The 18,263-nt window shown below is 42.7% G+C and overlaps 1 protein-coding gene across 2 annotated transcripts in view; it reads left to right on the forward strand.

Annotated features, from left to right (window-relative positions):
* Positions 1–290: 290 nt before the first annotated feature.
* The window catches only part of LOC139753155 (uncharacterized), a 32,911-nt gene continuing 14,938 nt past the window's right edge, over positions 291–18,263 (forward strand). Inside the window, exon 1 of one of the 2 annotated variants that reach the window (XM_071669328.1) lies at positions 291–751. In XM_071669328.1, the coding sequence (XP_071525429.1) occupies positions 665–751 (87 nt within the window). In that variant the 5' untranslated portion in view covers positions 291–664. Of the gene's footprint in view, positions 752–6,293; positions 6,439–18,263 lie in introns of those variants that run through there. The other variant, XM_071669329.1, reaches the window with a different exon arrangement.

Genomic DNA, 18,263 nt, shown 5'->3' on the forward strand with positions numbered 1-18,263 from the left:
GGAGGGAGGGGGGAGGGAGGGGGGAGGGAGGGAGGGAGGGGGGAGGGAGGGAGGGGGGAGGGAGGGAGGGAGGGAGGGGGGAGGGAGGGAGGGGGGAAGGGAGGGGGGAGGGAGGGAGGGAGGGGGGAGGGAGGGGGGAGGGAGGGGGGAGGGAGGGAGGGGGGAGGGAGGGGGGAGGGAGGGGGGAGGGAGGGAGGTATGTCATCACTGAGCAGCGGGCGCTACACACGGCCTGCACACCCTACCTCACTCATCTCTCCCATGGACACGCACCTCATTGTCTTATTTACCTGCCGTGACCTGCGTCCTGTGACCTGCACACTGTGGCCTGCGCATTGTGACCTGCGTCTATACGCAGTGTAGTGGGAGGGAGGAGGAAGGCGTCGGACGGGCGTGTGCTTGCCGACACGCTAAGCGACGCCGTGTGTACCAAACTGTTGGTGTGCTACTGACGCAGACCATCCCAGACTCCGTCCTCGAGGCACTGTTGACGCCTCTCTTCACTACCATCCCTTGCACACGACCACCACCACACGGGAGGACCTGCTACTGATAGTAGGGCAGCGCGGGAGGCATCCATGCGACTCCTGCAGGCGAGCCAGAGGGTCCTGCCCCAGGATACGACAAGGAGGCGACGCCGAAGGAGTCAGAAAGCCAAGGCAGGATGAAGGAGGCGCAGCAGGAAGAGGACAGTTTGATGCTCCTACTCGCTCCACTGTGGAGGAAGTATGTCGAACTTGTCAACGCCAGGGTGAGTATACTCAACGCCAGGGTGGGTATACTGTCAACGCCAGGGTGGGTATACTGTCAACGCCAGGGTGGGTATACTGTCAACGCCAGGGTGAGTATACTCAACGCCAGGGTGGTATACTGTCAACGCCAGGGTGAGTATACTCAACGCCAGGGTGGGTATACTGTCAACGCCAGGGTGGGTATACTGTCAACGCCAGGGTGAGTATACTCAACGCCAGGGTGGGTATACTGTCAAGGCCAGGGTGAGTATACTCAACGCCAGGGTGGTATACTGTCAACGCCAGGGTGAGTATACTCAACGCCAGGGTGGTATACTGTCAACGCCAGGGTGAGTATACTCAACGCCAGGGTGGGTTATACTGTCAACGCCAGGGTGAGTATACTCAACGCCAGGGTGGGTATACTGTCAACGCCAGTGTGGGTATGCTCTCAACGCCAGGGTGGTATACTGTCAACGCCAGTGTGGGTATGCTCTCAACGCCAGGGTGGGTATACTGTCAACGCCAGGGTGAGTATACTCAACGCCAGGGTGGGTATACTGTCAACGCCAGGGTGAGTATACTCAACGCCAGGGTGGGTATACTGTCAACGCCAGTGTGGGTATGCTCTCAACGCCAGGGTGGGTATACTGTCAACGCCAGGGTGGTATACTGTCAACGCCAGGGTGGGTATACTGTCAACGCCAGGGTGAGTATACTCAACGCCAGGGTGGGTATACTGTCAACGCCAGGGTGAGTATACTCAACGCCAGGGTGGTATACTGTCAACGCCAGTGTGGGTATGCTCTCAACGCCAGGGTGGGTATACTGTCAACGCCAGGGTGGGTATACTGTCAACGCCAGGGTGAGTATACTCAACGCCAGGGTGGGTTATACTGTCAACGCCAGTGTGGGTATGCTCTCAACGCCAGGGTGGTATACTGTCAACGCCAGGGTGAGTATACTCAACGCCAGGGTGGTATACTGTCAACGCCAGGGTGAGTATACTCAACGCCAGGGTGGGTATACTGTCAACGCCAGGGTGGGTATACTGTCAACGCCAGGGTGAGTATACTCAACGCCAGGGTGGGTATACTGTCAACGCCAGGGTGAGTATACTCAACGCCAGGGTGGGTATACTGTCAACGCCAGGGTGGGTATACTGTCAACGCCAGGGTGAGTATACTCAACGCCAGGGTGGTATACTGTCAACGCCAGGGTGAGTATACTCAACGCCAGGGTGGTATACTGTCAACGCCAGGGTGGGTATACTGTCAACGCCAGGGTGAGTATACTCAACGCCAGGGTGGTATACTGTCAACGCCAGGGTGAGTATACTCAACGCCAGGGTGGTATACTGTCAACGCCAGGGTGAGTATACTCAACGCCAGGGTGGGTATACTGTCAACGCCAGGGTGAGTATACTCAACGCCAGGGTGGTATACTGTCAACGCCAGGGTGGGTATACTGTCAACGCCAGGGTGGGTATACTGTCAACGCCAGGGTGAGTATACTCAACGCCAGGGTGGGTATACTGTCAACGCCAGGGTGAGTATACTCAACGCCAGGGTGGTATACTGTCAACGCCAGGGTGAGTATACTCAACGCCAGGGTGGGTATACTGTCAACGCCAGGGTGAGTATACTCAACGCCAGGGTGGGTATACTGTCAACGCCAGGGTGGTATACTGTCAACGCCAGGGTGAGTATACTCAACGCCAGGGTGGTATACTGTCAACGCCAGGGTGGGTATACTGTCAACGCCAGGGTGAGTATACTCAACGCCAGGGTGGTATACTGTCAACGCCAGTGTGGGTATGCTCTCAACGCCAGGGTGGGTATACTGTCAACGCCAGGGTGGGTATACTGTCAACGCCAGTGTGGGTATGCTCTCAACGCCAGGGTGGGTATACTGTCAACGCCAGTGTGGGTATGCTCTCAACGCCAGGGTGGGTATGCTCTCAACGCCAGGGTGGGTATGCTCTCAACGCCAGGGTGGGTATGCTCTCAACGCCAGGGTGGGTATACTGTCAACGCCAGGGTGGGTATGCTCTCAACGCCAGGGTGGGTATGCTCTCAACGCCAGGGTGGGTATGCTCTCAACGCCAGGGTGGGTATACTGTCAACGCCAGGGTGGGTATACTGTCAACGCCAGTGTGGGTATGCTCTCAACGCCAGGGTGGGTATACTGTCAACGCCAGTGTGGGTATGCTCTCAACGCCAGGGTGGGTATGCTCTCAACGCCAGGGTGGGTATGCTCTCAACGCCAGGGTGGGTATACTGTCAACGCCAGTGTGGGTATGCTCTCAACGCCAGGGTGGGTATACTGTCAACGCCAGGGTGAGTATACTCAACGCCAGGGTGGGTATGCTCTCAACGCCAGGGTGGGTATGCTCTCAACGCCAGGGTGGGTATACTGTCAACGCCAGGGTGAGTATACTCAACGCCAGGGTGGGTATGCTCTCAACGCCAGGGTGGGTATACTGTCAACGCCAGTGTGGGTATGCTCTCAACGCCAGGGTGGGTATACTGTCAACGCCAGGGTGGGTATGCTCTCAACGCCAGGGTGGGTATACTGTCAACGCCAGTGTGGGTATGCTCTCAACGCCAGGGTGGGTATACTGTCAACGCCAGGGTGGGTATACTGTCAACGCCAGTGTGGGTATGCTCTCAACGCCAGGGTGGGTATACTGTCAACGCCAGGGTGGGTATACTGTCAACGCCAGGGTGAGTATACTCAACGCCAGGGTGGGTATGCTCTCAACGCCAGGGTGGGTATACTGTCAACGCCAGGGTGGGTATACTGTCAACGCCAGGGTGAGTATACTCAACGCCAGGGTGGGTATACTGTCAACGCCAGGGTGAGTATACTCAACGCCAGGGTGGGTATGCTCTCAACGCCAGGGTGGGTATGCTCTCAACGCCAGGGTGGGTATACTGTCAACGCCAGGGTGAGTATACTCAACGCCAGGGTGGGTATACTGTCAACGCCAGGGTGGGTATACTGTCAACGCCAGTGTGGGTATGCTCTCAACGCCAGGGTGGTATACTGTCAACGCCAGGGTGGGTATACTGTCAACGCCAGGGTGAGTATACTCAACGCCAGGGTGGGTATACTGTCAACGCCAGGGTGGGTATGCTCTCAACGCCAGGGTGGGTATACTGTCAACGCCAGGGTGGGTATACTCTCAACGCCAGGGTCGATATACTGTCAACGCCAGGGTGAGTATACTCAACGCCAGGGTGGGTATACTTCAAGGCCAGGGTGGGTATACTGTCAAGGCCAGGGTGGGTATACTTCAACGCCAGGGTGGGTATACTGTCAACGCCAGTGTGGGTATGCTCTCAACGCCAGGGTGGGTATACTGTCAACGCCAGGGTGGGTATACAGTCAACGCCAGGGTGGGTATACTGTCAACGCCAGGGTGGGTATACTGTCAACGCCAGGGTGGGTATACTGTCAACGCCAGGGTGGGTATACTGTCAACGCCAGTGTGGGTATGCTCTCAACGCCAGGGTGGGTATACTCTGAACGCCATGGTAAGTAAACTCACAACGCCAGGGGTAAGTTTACTGTCAACACGAGGGGTAAGTATGCTGTAAACGCTAGTGAGAGCATACCATCAACGCCAAGGTGAGAATACTTACAATCTCAGGTTGAAGATACTATTAAAGCCAGGGAGATTATGTGGAAAAGAAAACTTTACACGCAACTTAAGTAGCCATTCGTATATATATATATATATATATATATATATATATATATATATATATATATATATATATATATATATATATATATATATATATATATATGCGTGTGTGTGTGTGTGTGTGTGTGTGTGTGTGTGTGTTGTATATCTCCCCTGATGATGTGACTATTACACGAAAGTGCACTTGGGAATTTATCGTGTTTCATTTTCCCCGTGACTTATATGTTTAGATACATAAAAAGTATGTGATTTTGAAATACAGAACTTCTGACAAATCTATGCAAAATATATCTGTCCTTCAGGATGACTGGTTAAAAGAAGAGTGACAGTGGAGGATCATACGGTCGCTCTCAGATTGTGTTCTTGAACATTATAATGAATATAATATGAATACTTATAATCTTGATAACGTAAAATAATTTTAATGTTAATGATTGTATTATTACAAATCATCTGTCATTATTATCATCATCACTGATATCATCATTATTATTATCATTGTTATTATCATTATTATTATCATCATTATTAGCATTTTTATCATTAGTAGTAGTAATAGTAGTAGCAGCAGTAGTAACATCAGTCGTAAATTAAATATGTGTTCAAGAACTGAAGTTAATCCTCCATTATTGTCTGATATTCGATACGTGAAGGCTATATTCGATGCCAGATACCACTATATATACATTGATAATACCCATCCATCACACGACAGTAATTCAGGAAACTTATTAATGACTTTTCTTTGACTTAATTATTGGCTTTGTCTTCCATAATTTGACAGTAAATAATGTCCTAAATGAGATTCTGTTTTACAGGAAAAATCAATCCACTTAGATAGATAGTCCTCAGGCATGTCTTGAAATCCCAAAACCCGACAATATATATTATTTGGAAATCATCACAATGAACCCTCTACATCTACTACTCATGCATATAATATATATGGATTGGAAATGCTAACCACCCACCAAAATGATAATTTTAGAAGCCCAATAATCCACCTTCTGCAATTTCCCGGTGCATGAGAGGAGAGAGAGCAGCTCTGTTGCCTGTGTCATTCGTCAAAATGTCTTCCCCAGACTCAGGGGAGGCTCGTGTAATTTCTCTCCTGTAAAAGATGAAAATTAAATGATCAAAGACCAGTTTACTAAAAATACTACTTTAACTTTTATGATGTATTTCTTTTTCCATAATTCAGTAATATGTATTAGATGCGCATGGAAACGAATGTAGACTTAATTTAGTTATCAGTTGTTCATCAATTATATTCCATATTATGGAAATACAAAGTCTGAAAGTTTGCTTATGAAAGACACTATATTTCGAAACCTTATTTCTTAAATGTGAAGTATCACGAATCTTTTCATAATGTGTACTAAACAGAATGATATGAAACCGATTATAGAACAAGTTTAATTTGAAATTTAAATGTAACGAGCGCAACGTTGTTGCCTTCCATAAAAAAATTGCTAGCTCACCATAATTGCATTTACTTGTACAATTGAAAATAATATAAACGATAACGAAATAGGTGATAGAAATGTAATCAGCACCATGAATAAATTCATAAAGGTTGAATGTGGTAAACAGAAGCACAAATATTTCATCTGAGTGTGCCGTAAAAGAAGGAAAAAAAATATTCCCTTTGTATCCCCCGCCGCACAGAAAACGAGTAGTATCTTTAGCATCTAATATATATTTTGTATTTTTATTTTAATTCACAATAATATTTTTTATTGTTATTTAGATAAGAATGAGTCAATTATATAATTATGGTGGCTGTCATCAGTAAAATAACAGATGATGGAAATATGTCATTCTATTTTTCATTATCTACCAGATTTCTATTTACATTGAATCAGCTGTTTAATACACGAAGCGAGCGTTGAACTCTGAATTTATGTCTATTTCCCTGCCAGGAGGAGTTACAGCAAAGAGTTCATTAATTTATAGGATCCTGCAGGACACAGGGAAGACACAGGCACAGGCGGGGTAAGTGGCGAGGACTCGACCTCGTCATGGGAATAAAAATGGACACTCAACAGTTTGTGGAGGGGGGGAATCTATTGTATGGCGTCTAGACGACCCCCATCATGCAAGCCGACTCCCATCATCAAGTTTGAATCCCATTACCCTAGTTGACCCCATGAATGAGGGGTTTCGAGGGAGGAGGTGACAAGTGCTGTCTTGACCACCTTACCCCATAAGTCCTCTAGGATAGGCTTCTTTAAGGAACTTCCAGCATGGATTGAATGGTGACACTTAAATGGATGAGGACTAGAGGGAAAGGGATTTAGAATTACTATTTAACCTTTTATGTACATTTGCATCAATTTCAACAACACATAATTAATCACAATATCAAAGGACAGTGTAGTTGCTGCTGTCGTTGGTTTATCAAATATCTATAAGTGACATGTATAATTTTGTCTCCATGTCTCTCAATAGATTCATGTAATATTTTATATTTCCTGAGAGTTGAAAATTACAGGAAAACATTTAGCATTTGTTATCCTTTCTAAGCTCAAGATACAAAAACCATTAAGTTTATTTGTGGTTTTGATGTTTGTTTTGACAAATTAGTTAAGTTTGAATTGTATATTCTAAGAAATATCTCATACAGCAGTTAAGGGTTTACTCTATAGTAATCTTTAATACATTAGATAGTTATGATGTTGAGTCTCCATTTTGTGAATGTGATTTTTTTCCTCATTCAATTTTCTGAAAGATAACTTATTTCAAGTACAATATACCCAAGTATATGATGATGCCTTAGAGTTTGTTTTGATGCTGGACTTTGATAAATGAATAACATGAAAAATATTTAAGAACACTTTGTTTCATGAAAAACTAAATGTTTTGTAATTTACAAACTCATCTCGTGTCAAGATTTTTGTGATAATGTGTGAAAGAAATAATTCGTAGTTCATCATTGTGTAAGTGCCCTATACAGTACACAGTTTATATCAAAATGAGAAAGGAACATCTGGGGATTTCATGCAAATATTTACTTACTGGTGAAAAGTGATTTTTCAAATGTCATGGTGAATACATGAGTATCGTACATGTGCTCACTTCTTAGTTAATGAATAACCAACACTTCCGATATAGTAATAATTCTAACATAAGTATGCTGATAATCAGATTAAAGAAATTTTGATATATAACTTATCCTTTGAAAATCATTTTGTACAAATTACGTTATTTGAATTGAATGCTAAAATGAACTTTTGTCACGTGTAGCTGCCCCTTATTCTTTGTTTTGTAGTTTTGAGGAGGCACTCAGGTGGTGACATAATTTTCGATTGTGAGTTACTATGGGTTAAGTTTGAATCATATTGAATTTGTAAAGCCATCTTAAAAAATCAAATCATTGTTCGGTGAGAGTATCATTTTATGAATTTTGTTTTTAATGTTGTACTAACTGAATGTTGATCTTGATTTTCTTCTCTAGAAATAGATACCATATCAAATAAGCTTATATATTTTCCATGAAGTCTTTTTTTTGACATTTTAGATTTGAATGTTACCAATACAATCATATATATTCATTTTTTTTATATAAATGTGCATTGCTATTGCTATTAGTTTTGAGTTACAGTTGCACTTTATTTTAGAATTTATTTAAAAAGCATGATTGATTAGGGTGGATGAGATATTGTTGACGTCTAAACTAATTCAACTCTGTCACCCTATATAAGAAATTTATGTTTTATACCTTTGGTAGTTTAATCATGAATCTGTCATCATCTCTGTCTCTGTCTAGAATGTTTTCCTTTCCACATGATTATTATAACAGATTTTAGAATAGTCCATTGAATCTTCAATCAGGTGTTTGTTGAAGTTTAAGGAAGTCATGAAATAAATGAGATGTACTCAGCATTTAGATAGCCACTCCAGATCTTCAGATCAGCTTTGCTTTAAGGCACCGACTTCTGTTATTGTTTATTTACAACTGATGGCTTTAGTAATTATTTTACATTATCACTGATGCTGCTGTTTTTGAGTGCTAAGTTAATCATTGATAGTAAGTTTGCTTTGTACGTGTACTTTTTTGTTTCATTTACTCAGCTACTTGCTCAGTAGATATAAGATTTAGAATTTTATTGCTTTTATTTCAATTTAGGTTTATTTTAGTTGGTAGTGAACAATAATGTTTACAGTTTTGATGGATAAACTGAATGGAACATAAAAATGAGAACGATTCAATATGGAGTGCGTCGTGCTTGACATTTCTTTTCTTGGAAGTCCATGGTATGGGTTGGCACTTCTCATTGCACACATTTTTATGAAGTCTTGAAGTGGCTGAAAGGTAATGGTAGAGCTGTGTAGGTTTATCCTGACACACATGTTAGTATCTTGCAAGTTTTGAAGGTATGCAAAATGAGTATACAAAAGCAATCATATCTGGTACAGTAAGGATTGCTTTCATGTATACTGCATTGACAGGCTCGGGTTAGAGTTTAACTGTTTGATCTTGACTGCAGTCATAAACTACATAACTACACAGTTACCCCATTTCTTGATAAATTCACCAGCAATATCATTCACTTCAGTTGCCTTACCACATTTAATTTTATGCAAGGCTAGAAGCAGTGAAAAGTTTTTACCAAGGATGTAAAGCATGTGTATAAGTAGGAAGAGAGGAGAGTGATTGGTTCCCAGTGAATATTGGTCAGCGGCAGGGGTGTGTGATGTCCCCATGGTTGTTTGATTCATTTTTGGATGGGGTGGATAGGGAGGTAAATGCAAGAGTTTTGGAAAGAGGGGCGAGTATGTAGTCTGTTGGGGATGAGAGGGCCTAGGAAGTGAATCAGTTGTTGTTTGCAGATGATACAATTCTGGTGGCTGATTCGAGTGGGAAACTGCAGAAGTTGGTGACAGGAAAAGTATGTGTAAGGAGAAGGTTGAGAATAAATGTAAATAAGAGCAAGGTTATTATGTTCTGTTGGGTTGAGGGACAAGGTAATTGAGATGTAAGTTTTTTGAATGGAGAAAATTTTGATGAAGTGAAGTGTTTTAGATATCTAGGAGTGGACTTAGCAGCAAATGGAACCATGGAAGCAGAAGTTAGTCACAGGATGAGGGAGGGGGTAAAGGTTCTGGGAGCAATGAAGAATGTGTGGAAGGAGAGAACGTTATCTCTGAGAGCTAAAATGGGTGTGTTTGAAGGAATGGTAGTTTCAACAATGTTATATGGTTGCGAGGTTGAAAGGGTAAGAGAGATGTGTGGTAATAAAAAGAGTATGGTTGAGAGAGCAGAAGAGGGTGTTTAAAAATGGTTTGGTTACATGGAGAGAATGAGTGAGGAAAGATTGACAAAGAGGATATATGTGTCAGAGGTGGAGGGAACAAGGAGAAGTGGGAGACCAAATTGGAGATAGAAGGATAGGGTGAAAAAGATTTTGAGCGATTGGGACCTGAACATACAGGAGGGTGAGAGGCATGCAAGGACTAGAGTGAATTGGAACGATGTGGTATACCAGGGTCGACATGCTGTCCTTGTATAATGATGTTGGTACAGGAACAGTTTGAAATAGCAACATTCCATGATTAGGGTATAAACCCTTAGAATGAGCAGTCAGTAGGAACATTAGATAGTAGCTTCTGCAGACACAGTGCTAGTGTTACCCTCTGCCAGTGGCATGTTAAGGTTGAGGCACTAAAGGCTAAGAAGCGGCACTGAAGTTCACTAGTTTTGAGACTCTATTGACGTGGCCACCCTCTTGAGGGAGTGCCATTTGGGAACAGGCATCAGAGATATAGATAGATAGATAGATAGATTATTATCATTATTATACTTTGTCGCTGTCTCCCGCGTTGGCGAGGTAGCGCAAGGAAACAGACGAAAGAATGGCCCAACCCACCCACATTCACATGTATATACATACATGTCCACACACGCAAATATACATACCTATACATCTCAACATATACATATATATATACACACACAGACATATGCATATATACACATGTACATAATTCATACTGTCTGCCCTTATTCATTCCCATCGCCACCTCGCCACACGTGAAATGACAACCCCCTCCCCCCGTATGTGTGCGAGGTAGCACTAGGAAAAGACAACAAAGGCCACATTCGTTCACAGTCAGTCTCTAGCTGTCATGTAAAATGCATCGAAACCACAGCTCTCTTTCCACATTCAGGCCCCACAAAACTTTCCATGGTTTACCCCAGATGCTTTAATGCCCTGGTTCAATCCATTGACAGCACATCAACCCCAGTATACCACATCGTTCCAATTTACTCTATTCCTTGTGCGCCTTTCACCCTCCTGCATGTTCAGGCTCCGATCACTCAAAATCTTTTTCACTCTATTTTTCCACCTCCAATTTGGTCTCCCACTTCTTGTTCCCTCCACCTCTGACACATATATCCACTTTGCCAATCATTCCTCACTCATTCTCTCCATGTGACCAAACCATTTCAAAACACCCTCTTCTGCTCTCTCAACCACACTCATTTCATTACCACACATCTCTCTTACCCTTTCATTACTTACTCGATCAAACCACCTCACACCACCTATTGTCCTCAAATATCTCATTTCCAGCACATCCACCCTCCTCTGCACAACTCTATCTATAGCCCATGCCTCGCAACCATATAACATTGTTGGAACCACTATTCCTTCAAACATACCCATTTTTGCTTTCCAAGATAACATTCTCGACTTCCACACATTTTTCAACGCTCCCAGAACTTTCGCTCCCTCCCCCACCTTATGAAGATAGATAGATAGTATGTGTTATTAGTATTCACTGGAATATTAGTACATAGGCACGTGTGTAAAAAGTTGATGTTCCTTACAAGGTGACCTTTAGCATTTGGAATGTGTTTAAGGTATTGGCTGATTATTTAGCTTTTCTTTCATCATAAAGGTAATCTTATTTTAAAGTTTGCTTAAATCCCAAAATATGGGCATCACAAAAATAATTACTGTTAATGTTTTTTTGTAAGATGGAAAGTATGGTAAATATAGGTTTCTAGGAAAACTTAGATAAGGCTTTCATAGGTTCTGTTGATTTTAAAACTTTTTCTTACTTTTACAGCACCCAATATTTGCAAAGATCACGTTATCTTTCCCTAGTCACTGTTTAGGTAAGGTCTTCCTCGGTTTTGTTAATTTTCAAAGGTGTCTCCCATACTTTTACAGTACCTTATATTTTCTGAGAGAAGCATAGCCCTCCCCACTATCACTGTAGGTGTAATTCGCAGGTTCTTTTGATTTTTAAGTGTTTTCTTTCCTTATATGGTACTCAACATCTTCCCAGATTAGCATAGTTTTCCCCACTATCAGTTGGGGAAGGTTTGCATGTTGGGCAATTTTTTAGTCAGGAACGTAAGTCTCTATATAACATGGGTTTCTATGACTTAAAGAATGACATTCTTCTATAACAATAGATCTCTAAGAACTTCATCTTGTCATTTAGCTAGGGCCTCTGATGTACACTGTCTTACTTATTTTCTGCTCTAGGAGTTTCCTTGTATCTTTATGAGGCTCCTGCAGGGCTCACGTCCACTGGTCAGGACCATATGCCTTAAAGTGCAGTGATGTTATGTGTCATGTACAGAGAGTGCAAGGCAGTTGTGTGGTAAAGGCTCAGTGTCTTCATTGTGGTAGTTCCAGTGTGGGTTTGGGAATATGTTGCAGTGGTGCTTGTGGTATTGTAGTGATGGGTGTTATCTAGAACCTAGATCGGAAAATGTGACTTTTGTGTCTGGGGAGTGTTGCTTCTGGCGTGTGTACGTCTTGTGAGATGGAGTTGAAAACTGAGTTGGGAGGTTGATTATCTAGTACTTGACAGGTTATTTAAGTGTGTATGTGTTTGGTTAGTTATAATTCTTGGGGTGGGGGGATCTGTGAGTAAAGTTTGCTGAAGTGTTAGGCACGGTTAAGCACTTTATTTCTATCTGGTAGTTGGTGGTTACTTGTATGATATTAGGTTTGGGTTGGAGGGGGTCTAGTGTTCTTGCATATAACTAGTGCTGAGCATGTTGAGGGAGGATTGTGTTGGGAAGATCTCTGTTTCATTGTGTAGGTATTGAGTGTATGTGGCTTCACTAGGCAGCCAGTGATAGTTCTGGGGGCTCTAATTTGTGTGGTTTTCAATTTTGTTGTGTTTGCTTTTAAGAAGTGTGGAAGACCATGCAGGTGAAGCGTAAATTAGAGTGGAATGAATGAATTGTTTGTAGAGGATGTTGAGGGATTCTTTTTCTTGTCCAGTCTGATGCCAGATAGTGTTGTGAAGGCATTTAGTTTGTGTGTGGTGTTTCTGTTGATGTTATTGGTTTGGGACATAAACATCATGTGTGTGTCATATGATGCCTAGAATGGTTGGTATATATATATATATATATATATATATATATATATTTTTTTTTTTTTTTTTTTTTGTCACTGTCTCCCGCGTTTGCGAGGTAGCGCAAGGAAACAGACAAAAGAAATGGCCCAACCCACACCCATACACAATGTATATACATACACGTCCACACACGCAAATATACATACCTATACATCTCAATGTACACATATATATACACACACAGACACATACATATATACCCATGCACACAATTCACACTGTCTGCCTTTATTCATTCCCATTGCCACCTCGCCACACATGGAATATATTTTTATATATATTTTTATTTATTTATTTATTGTGCTTAATCGTCGTCCCCTGCATTAGCGAGGTAGCGCAAGGAAACAGACAAAATAATGACCCAACCCACCCACATACACTTGTATATACATAAATGCACACACGCACATATACATACCTATACATTTCAACGTATATATACATAAACATACACAGACATATACATATATACACATGTACATATTCATACTTGCTGCCTTCATCCATCCGTGTCGCCACCCTGCCACACATGAAATAGCATCCCCCCACCCGTATGCGCACACTAGGGTTACCTTCTATGACAGGCGGGGAACATGTGGGAAGTATTCTTTCTCCCCATCCTATTGCGCTGATGCGAGAAACAGCGATTAAGTATAAAAGAAAAAGTCACCAAGTGTGGATATGTACATGTGTATATATGTATATGTCTGTGTATGTATATTTATATACATTGAAATGTGTATGTATGTATATGTGTATATGTGCATGTGTGGGCGTATATGTATATACATGTATATGTGGTTTGGTTGGGCTACTCCTTGTCTGTTTCCTCACGCTTCCTCGTTAACGCGGGAAACTGCTCGTGGCAGGGGTGTGTGATGTCTCCATGGTTGTTTAATTTGTTTATGGATGGGGTTGTTAGGGAGGTGAATGCAAGAATTTTGGAAAGAGGGGCAAGTATGCAGTCTGTTGTGCATGAGAGAGCTTGGGAAGTGAGTCAGTTGTTGTTCGCTGATGATACAGCGCTGGTGGCTGATTCATGGGAGAAACTGCAGAAGCTGGTGACTGAGTTTGGTAAAGTATGTGAAAGAAGAAAGCTGAGAGTAAATGTGAATAAGAGCAAGGTTATTAGGTACAGTAGGGTTGAGGGACAAGTCAATTGGGAGGTAAGTTTGAATGGAGAAAAACTGGAGGAAGTGAAGTGTTTTAGATATCTGGGAGTGGATTTGGCAGCAGATGGAACCATGGAAGCGGAAGTGAATCATAGGGTGGGGGAGGGGGCGAAAGTTCTGGGAGCGTTGAAGAATGTGTGGAAGTCGAGAACATTATCTCGAAAAGCAGAAATGGGTATGTTTGAAGGAATAGTGGTTCCAACAATGTTGTATAGTTGGGAGGCATGGGCTATGGATAGAGTTGTGCGTAGGAGGGTGGATGTGCTGGAAATGAGATGTTTGGGGACAATATATGGTGTGAGGTGGTTTGATCGAATAAGTAATAATAGGGTAAGAGAGATGTGTGGTAATAAAAAGAGTGTGGTTGAGAGAGCAGAAGAGGGTGTTTTGAAATGGTTTGGTCACATGGAGAGAATGAGTGAGGAAAGATTGACCAAGAGGATATATGTGTCAGAGGTGGAGGGAATGAAGAGAAGTGGGAGACCAAATTGGAGGTGGAAAGATGGAGTGAAAAAGATTTTGAGTGGTTGGGGCCTAAACATGCAGGAGGGTGAAAGGCATGCAAGAAATAGAGTGAATTGGAACAATATGGTATACCGGGATCGACGTGCTGTCAGTGGATTGAACCAGGGCATGTGAAGCATCTGGGGTAAACCATGGAAAGTTGTGTGGGGCATGGGTGTGGAAAGGGAGCTGTGGTTTCGGTGCATTATTACATGACAGCTAGAGACTGAGTGTGAACGAATGTGGCCTTTGTTGTCTTTTCCTAGCGCTACCTCGCACACATGAAGGGGGAGGGGGTTGTTATTCCATGTGTGGCGAGGTGGCAATGAGAATAAATAAAGGTTAGACAGTATGAATTATGTACATGTGTATATATGTATATATCTGTGTGTATATATATGTATACATTGAGATGTATAGGTATGTGTATTTGTGTGTGTGGACATGTATGTATATACATGTGTATGTGGGTGGGTTGGGCCAGTCTTTTGTCTGTTTCCTTGCTCTGCCTCGCTAACGCGGGAGACCGACAAAGCAAAATAAATAACTATAAATAATATTATTATTATTATTATTTTGCTTTGTCGCCGTCTCCCGCGTTTGCGAGGTAGCGCAAGGAAACAGACGAAAGAAATGGCCCAACCCACCCCCATACACATGTATATACATACACGTCCACACACGCAAATATACATACCCATACATCTCAATGTACATACCTTTCATACCTTTCGCCATCTCCCGCGTTAGCGAGGTAGCATTAAGAACAAAGTACTGGACCTTTGAGGGAATATCCCCACCTGGCCTCCTTCTCTGTCCCTCCTTTTGGAAAATTACAAAAAAAAAACGAGTGGGGAGGATTTCCAGCCCCCCGCTCCGTTCCCTTTTAGTTGCCTTCTACGACATGCAGGGAATACATGGGAAGTATTCTTTCTCCCCTACCCCCAGGGTGCAAGAGGTGAAAAAAAGGGCAAATGAGAGTTGGGGTGAGAGAGTATCATTAAATTTTAGGGAGAATAAAAAGATGTTCTGGAAGGAGGTAAATAAAGTGCGTAAGACAAGGGAGCAAATGGGAACTTCAGTGAAGGGCGCAAATGGGGAGGTGATAACAAGTAGTGGTGATGTGAGAAGGAGATGGAGTGAGTATTTTGAAGGTTTGTTGAATGTGTTTGATGATAGAGTGGCAGATATAGGGTGTTTTGGTCGAGGTGGTGTGCAAAGTGAGAGGGTTAGGGAAAATGATTTGGTAAACAGAGAAGAGGTAGTGAAAGCTTTGCGGAAGATGAAAGCCGGCAAGGCAGCAGGTTTGGATGGTATTGCAGTGGAATTTATTAAAAAAGGGGGTGACTGTATTGTTGACTGGTTGGTAAGGTTATTTAATGTATGTATGACTCATGGTGAGGTGCCTGATGATTGGCGGAATGCGTGCATAGTGCCATTGTACAAAGGCAAAGGGGATAAGAGTGAGTGCTCAAATTACAGAGGTATAAGTTTGTTGAGTATTCCTGGTAAATTATATGGGAGGGTATTGATTGAGAGGGTGAAGGCATGTACAGAGCATCAGATTGGGGAAGAGCAGTGTGGTTTCAGAAGTGGTAGAGGATGTGTGGATCAGGTGTTTGCTTTGAAGAATGTATGTGAGAAATACTTAGAAAAGCAAATGGATTTGTATGTAGCATTTATGGATCTGGAGAAGGCATATGATAGAGTTGATAGAGATGCTCTGTGGAAGGTATTAAGAATATATGGTGTAGGAGGAAAGTTGTTAGAAGCAGTGAAAAGTTTTTATCGAGGATGTAAGGCATGTGTACGTGTAGGAAGAGAGGAAAGTGATTGGTTCTCAGTGAATGTAGGTTTGCGGCAGGGGTGTGTGATGTCTCCATGGTTGTTTAATTTGTTTATGGATGGGGTTGTTAGGGAGGTAAATGCAAGAGTTTTGGAAAGAGGGGCAAGTATGAAGTCTGTTGGGGATGAGAGAGCTTGGGAAGTGAGTCAGTTGTTGTTCGCTGATGATACAGCGCTGGTGGCTGATTCATGTGAGAAACTGCAGAAGCTGGTGACTGAGTTTGGTAAAGTGTGTAGTAGAAGAAAGTTAAGAGTAAATGTGAATAAGAGCAAGGTTATTAGGTACAGTAGGGTTGAGGGTCAAGTCAATTGGGAGGTGAGTTTGAATGGAGAAAAACTGGAGGAAGTGAAGTGTTTTAGATATCTGGGAGTGGATCTGGCAGCGGATGGAACCATGGAAGCGGAAGTGGATCATAGGGTGGGGGAGGGGGCGAAAATTCTGGGGGCCTTGAAGAATGTGTGGAAGTCAAGAACATTATCTCGGAAAGCAAAAATGGGTATGCTTGAAGGAATAGTGGTTCCAACAATGTTGTATGGTTGCGAGGCGTGGGCTATGGATAGAGTTGTGCGCAGGAGGATGGATGTGCTGGAAATGAGATGTTTGAGGACAATGTGTGGTGTGAGGTGGTTTGATCGAGTGAGTAACGTAAGGGTAAGAGAGATGTGTGGAAATAAAAAGAGCGTGGTTGAGAGAGCAGAAGAGGGTGTTTTGAAGTGGTTTGGGCACATGGAGAGAATGAGTGAGGAAAGATTGACCAAGAGGATATATGTGTCGGAGGTGGAGGGAACGAGGAGAAGAGGGAGACCAAATTGGAGGTGGAAAGATGGAGTGAAAAAGATTTTGTGTGATCGGGGCCTGAACATGCAGGAGGGTGAAAGGAGGGCAAGGAATAGAGTGAATTGGAGTCATGTGGTATACCGGGGTTGACGTGCTGTCAGTGGATTGAATCAAGGCATGTGAAGCGTCTGGGGTAAACCATGGAAAGCTGTGTAGGTATGTATATTTGCGTGTGTGGACGTATGTATATACATGTGTATGGGGGGGGTTGGGCCATTTCTTTCGTCTGTTTCCTTGCGCTACCTCGCAAACGCGGGAGACAGCGACAAAGTATAATAATATATATAATAAATAAATATATCATATGCGCGTTCATATACACTTTATTCGTATGTATATATATATATATATATATATATATATATATATATATATATATATATATATATATATATATATATATATTTATATATTATTTATTTATTTATATAAATGAATAAATAAATAATATATTATTACATTTTCATACATATTTACCTTTAGTGAGGTAGCGTTAAGAACAGAGGACTGAGCCTAAGAGGTAAAAATCCTAACTTGACCCCATTCTCTGTTCCTTCTTTTGGAAAATTCAAAAGTGGATGGGAGGATTTCCAGCCCCCCAACTCCCTCCCCTTTTATTCGCCTTTTACGCCTCGCAGAAATATGTGGAAAGTATTCTTTCCCCATGTCCCCTATCCCCTGTATGTAGGTATCACAGACTATTCCTGCATGTGGTTACATATATATTTTATTCATAATTTCCTTGGACTTCTTTAAAGATAAGAAAGAGTCCTACTGTATCCAAGGACATTTTCCCAGAGAATCCCACAGGCCAAGACTGTGCTACTTCCAGCAGCAGGGGAATATGAACTCCTTTGGAGTGAAAAGTTCTTTGATGAGACTGTACTCTAAATGATGCAGCCTTGTCAAAGGTGACTTTTCACTTGCGGTGAAACCAGTTGCAGGCTGAAACTGGTAACATCTATGACTCCATATTTATAAATGTATATATAGATAGATATTCTAATCTTTATCAAGATATTTTTTGTTGCAAGTGAAGGAAAATAGTTATATAATGAGTAATAAATATA

This window comes from Panulirus ornatus, chromosome 14 (genome assembly GCF_036320965.1).
Source record: "Panulirus ornatus isolate Po-2019 chromosome 14, ASM3632096v1, whole genome shotgun sequence".
In the NCBI taxonomy this organism is placed as follows: Eukaryota; Metazoa; Arthropoda; class Malacostraca; order Decapoda; family Palinuridae; genus Panulirus; species Panulirus ornatus.